Source organism: Cebidichthys violaceus, unplaced genomic scaffold, assembly GCF_023349555.1.
Source record: "Cebidichthys violaceus isolate CVI_PGR_0920_01 unplaced genomic scaffold, fCebVio1.0.p SCAF_10, whole genome shotgun sequence".
NCBI classification, from domain to species: domain Eukaryota; kingdom Metazoa; phylum Chordata; class Actinopteri; order Perciformes; family Stichaeidae; genus Cebidichthys; species Cebidichthys violaceus.
Window position 1 is genome coordinate 12,960,611 of NW_027176263.1, and position 11,557 is coordinate 12,972,167.

The following is an 11,557-nucleotide window of genomic DNA, read 5'->3' on the forward strand; positions in this document are numbered from 1 at the left end:
AATCCGGCCCGCCACGTCACTTTATGTGGCCGCGAATCCGCAGGCAAAAAAAAATTAAGTTAGACTTGAAAATAAAAATATCACCGTGGTCGAAATTATGAGATGGCATGTGTGCAAAATTGATGCAGAGGGAAGAAAATGTAATGAAAGAAAGAAAACCGGTCTGTCTTCTGTGCTATGAGGCGGCGTCTGTGATGAAGGAACACAATCTACGTCGGCATTTTGACACCAAACACGGAGCTAAATTTAGCCTCCAAGAAAAACATAAAATTGTCCAAGAATTAAAAGGCAGAGTGCAATCGCAGCAGCATATATTTATAAAAGCTACAGCCCAGTGCATGCTTAAAGGTATGTGAGCAGGTGAGCTCCGACCAGATACAGACTTTTACAAATGTCAGTTTGTGAAGAAACGCCATCAGACCGAGTTCAGGAACTAGCAGGCAACCTAACAACACAGCTAGCTAAGAGACGAGCAGGGACTTGTCTGTTTTCATCAAGCTAATGAAAAAGACAACACGGACACGTCATACACACGGACACGTCATACACATGGACACGTCATACACACGGACACATCATACATCATACACACGGACACGTCATAAACACGGACACATCATACATCATACACACGGACACGTCATAAACACGGACACATCATACATCATACACACGGACACGTCATACACACGGACACGTCATACATCATACACACGGACACGTCATACATCATACACACGGACACGTCATACACACGGACACGTCATACACACGGACACATCATACATCATACACACGGACACGTCATACACACGGACACGTCATACATCATACACACGGACACGTCATACACACGGACACATCATACATCATACACACGGACACGTCATACACACGGACACGTCATACATCATACACACGGACACGTCATACATCATACACACGGAAACGTCATACACACGGACACGTCATACACACGGACACATCATACATCATACACACGGACACGTCATACACACGGACACGTCATACATCATACACACGGACACGTCATACACACGGACACATCATACATCATACACACGGACACGTCATACACACGGACACGTCATACATCATACACACGGACACATCATACACATGGACACGTCATACATCATACACACGGACACGTCATACACACAGACACGTCATACACACGGACACATCATACATCATACACACGGACACGTCATACACACGGACACATCATACATCATACACACGGACACATCATACATCATACACACGGACACGTCATACATCATACACACGGACACATCATACATCATACACACGGACACATCATACATCATACACACGGACACGTCATACACACGGACATGTCATACATCATACACACGGACACGTTATACACACGGACACGTCATACATCATACACACGGACACGTCATACATCATACACACGGACACGTCATACACACGGACACGTCATACACACGGACACGTCATACACACGGACATGTCATACATCATACACACGGACACATCATACACACAGACACATCATACATCATACACACGGACACGTCATACACACGGACATGTCATACATCATACACACGGACACATCATACACACGGACACGTCATACACACGGACATGTCATACATCATACACACGGACACATCATACACACAGACACATCATACATCATACACACGGACATGTCATACATCATACACACGGACACATCATACATCATACACACGGACACGTCATACATCATACACACGGACACGTCATACACACGGACACGTCATACACACGGACACGTGTTTGGTGTCAAAATGCCGACATAAACCAGCCCTTCAGGCTGAAGGCAGACCTGACCGTCAGTGAGGAGCTCTTGGAGGAACATTAGTGATGCAGAGAGAGGACAGAAATGGCTTTGAAGAAAGTTAATGTAATAACTTGTTTGATTACATTACAGTCATTTAGCAGATGCTTTTATCCAAAGCGACTTACAATTCAGTATCTATCTATACACCGTAGACCACTTAACCACTTTTCGGGGTTAAGTGTCTTAAGGACTCATTGACATGAGACTAGCAGAGCAGGAGCCGGGGATTGAACCACCGACCCTCAGATTGAAAGGCGGCCCTGCTCTCCACTTATCAGGGTGACCGTGGCTATTTGTCTTTGATATTTTCTTTAAGTTTGATCTTTAATAGAGTAATGTGGGTTTCTTAACTCTAAATTAAAATGATTTATGTTATAACAGAAATGTGCTTAAATATAGTTTTACATTTATATAACTGCATGTACAATCATCAAATGAGACGGTTATTTAACAATATGTTAGGGAGTAGTTACAGTTGTACAGGCTTACAGTTACAACCGGCCCATTGATGATGCTGGTGTGACCCAGTGTGAAGATGAGTTTGACACAAATGTTTTCATAACATCCACATCTCATCGAGGTCCATCCAATCCCATGAAGACGATGAGATTAGAGGAGAAGCCACATTCTCTTTCTGAGGACGTCTCCTTTAGGAGACTCACTTAGGCTCATTAGGACAAAGGGCTGCGTTCCTATATCTCATTATTAATTGCCTATTAAATACAACTTTGACCTTATCATTCATGTTCCTCTCCATAGCCACATAGGGGGATGAAGGTGTCAGCTGTGAATCAGTTTAGGTTGATGGCTTCCTATTAAATAATAAAGTCCGATATTCTAACCCTCACATGTTAGCATGAGTAGATATGAAAACCATAAACGCCAAACAAATCTGAGCATTGACAATTTTTAGCTCGTCGTTTACTGTTGAAACACGACCTAATATTTGTAAAATGGCTCCCCGGGTGCAGTTAACCCAACAGCAGCCTAAACGATGGCGCTCATTTGACCTAATGGTCTTTGTTAATGCTGCATTGACAGCTGAGGCGTCATTAAGAGGCGGCGGCATTAATTACAACAATAACCATTTTATGACCTGGGAGAGCCATGAATATTTCAGAGGTCAATCCATCACTGGAAAATGCATGCTTGAAGTTGAACTCATAAATGTTTTATTGACGATTCAGTAATGAGGGAATTAGCACAGACACAATCCATTGCTGATGTCTTTAAAAACTAAATCCAGGTTAGGATTCTGTTCTGGAGTTTTCCATCATATTACACTGGAGGTAGCCATGTTGTCATGGAAGTTTGGTGTGAAAGTCCTTCAAGTGCTCACCAAAAAAAACAAAGGTTCATACAGAAAAACAGAAACTGGAAATTTGAACATCTACGATTCCATTCCAGCTAGACGACTCATCCGCTGGTCAAAAGCTCCGGAATGGAATTGATTTAAGGCAAATTAGCACCGTAAGGTCAGCTGAGGCGGTCTTCATCTCCCGTCCTCCCACCACCCACTCATGAACAACGGCCTTATGTTTTTAGGTTTATCTCTGGGAGCTCCTCGAGCGATTTTCTTCAAATTTGGATGCGGATATCGGCGACGAATTAGATGACCACACCGAGAAAGGGGCACTGGTTTCAGATATTATGTTCTCTGCCTCTTTCTAATTTATTACTACCATCATTGGTGCTATTGTCGTTATTATTTCAGCGTACAATCTGGCTAGCCATGAATCATCTACTCATGTTCCCTATACTTACAAACATGCACTTTACCATACTCCTGAGCAAATTCCTTCAAATTTATTTTTTTTATTTTGCTTGAAATTGCCAATTTCAAGCATTAATTGAGCCATTCCAAATTTAATTTAATCCCTAGATAATTTTGTGTGTGTGTGTGTGTGTGTGTGTGTGTGTGTGTGTGTGTGTGTGTGTGTGTGTGTGTGTGTGTGTGTGTGTGTGTGTGTGTGTGTGTGTGTGTGTGTGTGTGTGTGTGTGTGTGTGTGTGTGTGTGGTTTTACTGTCTGCCTTCCCAGCTTTCATCTCCCCTGCCTCTCGCTTCTATTCATAGCCACAGAGGTGACACTGACACAGGACGCTCACAGCATATCGGCTGCATAATGACAGCCAGCCAGTGTTGTTTCAGGGGGATAAAGAGCCGACGACACACAGCCGCTATCTCAGCCCCGCAGAAACTATTCCAGGCCCCATGCAGAATAAACCTAATGCATTTCTAATGTCCTATCGGCTGCGATCGCAGAACAATTGTCTCTTTCTTTTTCTTTTTTTTTGTATTCCTTTTTTGGGGGCCAGAGTTGACGCTGTCTGGCTGCAGATGAACAAAATCTTCAGTCTAATAAATAATCCTCCATCCAGAGACGGATGAGGCCAGACTGTGAATCATCGCCATGAAATTTACATTTGTGTTCATAGTAATTATGCCCCCCCCCCCGTTCTGTGTCCCCGCAGGAACGACTGACCGTCGAAGCCCCGAAGAGACACAAGGTGTCCGTGCACGTCCTGTCCAGAGAGATGGACTCCTGTGAGTATCTGTAGTCACATGGTGCTTTCATTTAGACGCTCAGTGTGTTCACTCAGTGTCAGGTTGACCTGTGTGTGTGTGTGTGTGTGTGTGTGTGTGTGTGTGTGTGTGTGTGTGTGTGTGTGTGTGTGTGTGTGTGTGTGTGTGTGTGTGTGTGTGTGTGTGTGTGTGTGTGTGTGTGTGTGTGTGTGTGTACCAGGTCCAATAGTGGGAGAGTTCCCCGCTCAGAATGATGTCAACCTGGCCCCCGCTCCTTCCCTGCCACAGGTAACGGTCATGTTCTGTGTTTACGCTTCTATGTTCTATGGGAGTCATATTCAGTTCATTCTGATTTTGATATGTTATATTTGCGACTTCAGTCCTAAACAATGAGAAATGTTTAATTGGATAACATGGAGACATGATGATGAGATTTTGGACCCACGATGATGTAACCTGCAACATGTTTGGTTGGCTGAGACCTCATGGCGAGGCAGTAATTCTAGTTTAAACATGAACAGATATACAGTCTGTAGACGTTACAGGGTACTGAAGGGAGACACTGTCTTACTCATTGTTGGTCTTGGTCCTTTTCATGGGATTTGTTGAGAAATATAGAATAACATTGGAAACAGCTAGGAAACCTCTATGTTGTGGAGTAACCGAGAAAAATAATCCTGGCAAAACAGTTTTTATCACCCGTTTGAAAGATGATAAAAAAATGAATGAAGTCAGAAAGATTATCCTGACAGTGCTTTTATACCAGCAGCAGGTTCTAACGGTGTCGGTTTCCTGACCACACAAACATGATGCACGTAGCACAAAGCACAGTAAAGTGAAGACATCACAATGTGTTTTTGTTTTTTTTCCCTTGTAGCCCACGCTGGTTCAGGACATGACGGAGTTCAAGAGGAGCCTGCCTCTCTTCCCGTTGGTCAAGCCTCACATCAACTTCATGGCCGCCAAACTGTGAGAGAGGCCGGCAGGTCGACGTGCAGCAAGGAGGGCCCCCCCCCCCACCCCCATCCCCTCTCTGCTTCCTGTCAGGAAGACTTTAATCTGACTGATCCTGTGTGTGTGTGTGTGTGTGTGTGTGTGTGTGTGTGTGTGTGTGTGTGTGTGTGTGTGTGTGTGTGTGTGTGTGTGTGTGTGTGTGTGTGTGTGTGTGTGCCGGGTGCATGTGAATGTGCGTGTGTGTGCACGAGTGGCCGGCTGGAGCCACTAGAAGAGAAGCTTGAGGGAGGAGGAAAAAGGAAACGCGTGCATTTGAATCACAACGTTAGCCGTGGTCGTCGACCCAGCGGCGACGAGGTCACTCCAGACTCACCTCCATGTTGTCCGTCTCACACGCATCACGACACTGTGCAGGCTGTTGTAGAGGAAATAGAACCAATCGTAAAATAATAAAAAGAGACGAGGGCCAGATCCCTTTTAATCACGTCCAAGTATACTGCAGAAGCTTCACGGTAGGAGGCGTCTTATTTCAACCGTTCAGACATGCTGCTTTGAGAATGATAGCTGGTTTATTGTGATGATTTTGGGGGCTGTAGATGTTGAAGATGTCCGCTCCATGAAGGTCTCTTTTTGTTTGTTGGACTGCTATGTTTGCCATGTTAAGTCTCCTGAAAACCTGAAAGACACTCGGTCACACGAAACATTTTATTCAAGTCGTTGCTTTTCTGAAGAACGTCTGCTCAATAATTCTGCTTTTAATGCTCGCAGGTGTTTGAGTTGCTGCTTGTGAACTGGTAAAATGTTGGGACCCTTTGAGGAGCTGTTTGAAAATTGCTGAACACACAGAGAGCCATGCCCAGGAAAACAGTTTTTATTTGAATTCTATTGCATTTTTACAGTAGTATGTAATCCATACACCTCAGGGGTACCTCTATGCTGTTTTTTAGCATTCAATTTTACTAGTGATTGATTCAAAATAAAAGAAACTCTTTTTATCCGTTATTAGGCTACTTTGTTCACATCACTAATTGTGATCAAATCCTCCAAGTTATTTTTGTAAAACTGAAGAAATAACAACAGTATTTGTTTATTTTAGTTTGGTGAGATCCAGGGAGATCGTCACGAGTCTCTCTGTGTCTGCAGCTTGTGCCTTTCCGGGATGGGATGGGATGGGATGGGATGGGGGGGGGGGGCAGTATTTAGTTTCTGGCTGCACTGGACTGCTCCTGGTCCGATCCGGGGCAAAACCCTAGAGACTCTAACCCTCCTAAATTGCTGGACTGTGCTCTAGCTAGCTTTTTTTTTTCTTTGAATGTCTAAAAGGAGGTTAAAAAGAAAAAAGCTCCAGTCTGGATTTCTTTTTCTTCTTCTTCTTCTTTTTCTGAATATATGCACTTCTCTCACTAAGCAATAAACTTAACGATGTGGACAGATGTGGACAGATGTGAGATGTGGCGTCACACCGCTGAGTAGCTCCAGCAGCTCCGGCCTGAACCAGGTCCAGGACTCTGTCCGCTCCGAGCGGCTGCCGGTGCGCCGATAGTGACGTCGGTGCCACGCGAGTCGAACCGCTCTGTTCAAACAGCCAGAAATCCGAGTTCTGACTTTTAATCCCCCCCCCTGCCTCAGGCCGAGTTCAATAGCTCAAATGATGCTGCAGTTTTAAAAAGAATGATTTGTAAGGGAGTACTTGTATGATTGTGTCAAAAGCTTCTTCAATGTTTTCCGGCGTTTTGCTGTTTCAACCTGATCGAAACCATTTCAATTATTTTAAGTAACAAAAAAAACAAAAACAAAAAAGGCACTATGAACTTTTAGTAGTGAAACCCAAAGAGGACCAGCAGCAGCTTAGTGGGAGGCCGTAGCTGGACAGCACCTGTGGATGGCGACCAAGCGTTTTCATGCAGAGTTCAGAAGGAATTAGCAACGCGACATATAGAGCCATGCACTGTTTATCTAGTGAAGTACCTGCTGATTGGTTTACAGTCAGGAAGTCAGAAGCATATTTTAATTTCTGAATGTCTTTCACGACCCTAGAGACTGATTGACCGCTGATACGAGAGTGCTGGCATTTTGACTTTATTCTTTTTATTGTCTCCTGTGTGTTTCTAATTAATAAACTACTGAATGGAACAGTGTGTGTGTGTGTGTGTGTGTGTGTGTGTGTGTGTGTGTGTGTGTTTGTGTGTTTGTTTTCAGTACATTTTGAGGTACTTGAGTATTTCCATTTTATTTTACTTTATACTTTTACACAACTCCATCTAAGAGGTAATATATTGTACTTTTTAGTCCACTACATGTAGTACTAGTTAGTCTAGTTACTTTGAAGATTCAGATTAATAATACAATTAATATACATATAAAATACAATACAATTTTTCTTTTCTTGTAACTGAGTATTTTTACACTGTAGTATTGCTACAATACTAGTTGAGTAGTTCTGCAACCACAGGAAGGAAAATAAAACGTCTCTGCCGTTTGCTCTCAAGTTAGTCCTTTAATCAGAGGTCTGCCTCAGACGCGTTTTATACAAGACGGCGACATCACTTCCTGGAGTTCATCACAGTTGAATTGATTAGTCGCTGCAGCCCTAAACTATGCTACGACATTTTTGACATTTGTATGGAACACTATACCACAGCTTTTTATCACGTTTTTTTTACGACATACAATATACTATGCCATTGTTTACGACATTCTATATTTTAAAGGTTTTACGGCATACTGAAACAATGAAAGATTTAAGACAATATTGTGCTTCACTCGTGTTTCCTTCCTCTGAGTTGGTCCTGCGTCCTCCACTCGTCTTTGATCTCGTCTCGGAGGCGGCTGAGCTGCTTCTGATGAGCCTCCCTCTGGTTCTCCTGCTGCTCCACCAGCGTTTTTCTGAAGCACCCAGAAGCACAAAAAAACACATTATAGACACACAATCATTTTAATAAAAAAAAGAAGTGTTTTCCACATTCACTGACCTTGATGTCCTTGTCTCCATCCAGTCTGCACCTCCCTCAACACCTCGTGTCTTTTCTCTGAGAAGCAACCAAACGAGACAAATGAGCTCCTTATAATGGCCGTAGTGTCAGCTTCAGGTATTCAGAAGGTCTGGACATCAGAGATAATGATATTCTCAGGAAAAAATGAATTGAATTTCTGATTATTTAGTTCATTTTTTTTAATTTATCCTTTGTTCTTGGGTTTGCTCCCTACTTTCTGTTGCCTGCTTGTTTTCGGTATCTGCTTCGTTACATTAAAGCTCTAGTAAGTTATATTAAAGCTGCCTGCCTGGTGTCCTGTGTCCTCTTTAAACTGTGAAACCTGAACCGTTTATGACCTGACCCATGACGTGGACCCAGCAGTGATCTTCATGAGGTGACTTTTAAACTCATGTGCCTTTTGAAAGGACTGGAGATTCGCCTCCAGCAGCGAGGACGGAGAAGCAGCCACATCATCAGCGACCCGGGGAGTTTCTTCAAGGCCCTGGTTGAAGACTGTGCTACCTGGGCGGGTAAAGGACTCTTTGAACACTACTGGGGTCCAGCTCATCTTATAGTCTGCCTCCCGGCCTGCTAGCCTTTAGTCTGCTGGCTCCCAGCCTGTCGACCTAATATTGACGCCTCTAAAGATTCAGCTCCAGGCAGCAGCGGCTCCTCCTCCGGCCAGGAGTGGAGCTCCACCCTGCTGCTCCTCCAGGCCCCGCTGGATCACTGGAAGCTTAATCTAAAGAAAATTACACATTGCATTCAGATAGCATGTAAACGTCACACACAACTGCAAACGCGACCGCTCTACAAGAGCAGAGATACTGCAATGCCTGCCGAATATAAACTCCTAGTCGACTTAAGTGTGTTGCATTTTGATTTTCTTTGTAAAATGGACTCCTTTACCTGTTAAAACAATTTTGTTTTGCATTTGTTCTAATCTGAGGGATTCCTTGTGGTTTGCTGACTCACTAAATATAGTGTTTCTTTATACATAGATTGTTCAAGTTTGAGGTTTAAATCTGTTTATAAATATTATGTATAATTAAGTTCATGATAATCAAGACTCTTTAGAATTCTCTTAGTTTCCTGTCGTATGAGTGTTGTCTTGCTTTGCAGTCCTGTCCCTTCCTGAAGTGCACAGACTCACAGACACACTGCTCCCAGAGAAGAGAGGAGCGACCCCCCCCCCACACACACACACACACACACACACACACACACACACATGTTGAGATTAATCTCATAAATGAATTTACTATGCCCATATGTGCATAGAACATATATGAACATATATGGATCAGAGGCCCAAAACATTTAAACATGCTGAGAGGACATTCAGTGGACCTGGGATAAGAGAACTTCCTGAAGAAGACGCTACCTTCTGGATCCTAGGCCTATTTTTAGCCTATTTTTAGGCCTCTGCTCGAAAATTGCATAGCCATACTAAAAACTGTATATTTCTGCAACTACAAGCTGTATTTTAGTACCTTTGGTGTTATAATAAAGGGAACACTTGTGAGATTTGTTCAGATGTGTAAATATCAATATATATGTTACTGGTTAAGAGTAAATGAAGATGGCACACAGCACAAATTGAAAAGTTTCAGGTTCGCCTAAAAGCAGCCTAAAAAAAAGCAATTTTATTGTTATTATTTGCAGCTGACAGTCTAAAAACAACTCTCCCAAATCATAGCACATGTGAACAGTCTCTCTGCATTCCTTTGACTTTGATAAAGTGAAGCAGAAAAAAGTTAGAGAGGTTTTAGTACAGAGAAGTCAGACGAGGTCAAGCAAAATTGTCATTTTGGAACCAGCTGTTCCAGCTGTTCCAGCTGTTCAGCTGTTGTTTGTTGTTTGACAAAATTTGACTTTTGTCAAACAACCAATGTAATTGATAAACATGAATCAACAATATCAGTCACTGATGCTGCCTGGTCACATGTAATCATTTATTCATAATTTATTTATTCATCCTTTATTCATTCATTTTATTCCTCATTTATTCATTTTCTGTTCAGTAGTTTAGTTATATAGTGACACATTTAACTTATAAAGTGATTTATAGACCCAAAGCTCAACTTAAAGAACTTGATGATTTGATTTGTGTGTGTGTGTGACATAAGTAGGTCACCATGGCCAAGAACTGCCCACAACCCTCGGATCATGAGAGTACAGTGATTAATATCAATCTAATGTCAAGTTCTGTCATTCAAACTGATTGTGTCTGGTGGCTGAAGCCCTTCAACCTCCTTCACGTGGTAAGAGAAAAGTCGTGTGCTTGTGAGAAACAACTGTGGCAGAACATGCACTGACCAAGAGTCTTAACTTGTCGACATGCTGCACATATGTTGCGACACGCTTTCCTCACCGAGCGGCAGAAGAAACGGAGCGATGAGTTTCTGTTTGGAATGTTGTCGTGTGGCCGACTCCAACAGTCCAGCATCAGTGATGGAGTTCCAATAATATTTACAGGAAACTAAACGAACCTGAAACTAATAAAGCCTTTTTTGTTTTTCTTTAAAGTGTGTGTTGCTGTCTTTCTGTGTATGGCAGAGATGTGAGGTCACAGTGACTTTGACCTTTGACCTGTAAAATATAATCAATTTGTAATCAATTTGTCTTTGAGACAGTTTGAAGAAATGTGACGAACAGACAACCCAAGTGTCTGCAGGGGCATAAGAATATATGGACTCAGTTATTATAAATTAATAAAAATACAAAGTGTTTGCAGTTTAGTAATCAAACATGACTTTTAAATGATATTGGCCATAATCTGATAATATATGTTTGGTATGTCTAATATCCTTGTTTCTATTAAGAAACTAATATGTAATCATAAGGATTTACAGATTATGGAGAAGATCTCTTTTGCATTATGGCGCTGCATTTTAAAATCTCTCTAGGGTTTAATGGAGTTGAAATGTTATTTCACTCCTCACTTCACACATTTTGATTTACTGCACCATCTTCATTTTTTTGTACAAAGTTTCAAAAGTTTAAATGTGACGGCCTGAATTGTGTACAAAACACACCATCATATATTAGCTTGAGTAAAAGTAACTTACTTCAAAAAGACATTTGCGGGAAATTTCCGCCTCTGAGAACTTCATATTTAAGGGTGCAGTGTTTAGGATTTGGCGACATCTAGCGGTGAGGTTTCAGATTGCAACCGCAGACACGAAAACGAAGAAACGC

The 11,557-nt window shown here is 42.3% G+C and overlaps 1 protein-coding gene across 2 annotated transcripts in view; it reads left to right on the forward strand.

Annotated features, from left to right (window-relative positions):
• The window catches only part of ide (insulin-degrading enzyme), a 28,941-nt gene extending 21,427 nt beyond the window's left edge, over positions 1-7,514 (forward strand). For both annotated transcript variants that reach the window (XM_068726480.1, XM_068726488.1), the window contains exons 23-25: positions 4,376-4,448; positions 4,648-4,715; positions 5,305-7,514. In XM_068726480.1, coding sequence (XP_068582581.1) covers positions 4,376-4,448; positions 4,648-4,715; positions 5,305-5,400 — 237 coding nt within the window. In that variant the 3' untranslated portion in view covers positions 5,401-7,514. The remainder of the gene's footprint in view (positions 1-4,375; positions 4,449-4,647; positions 4,716-5,304) is intronic.
• Positions 7,515-11,557: the final 4,043 nt, after the last annotated feature.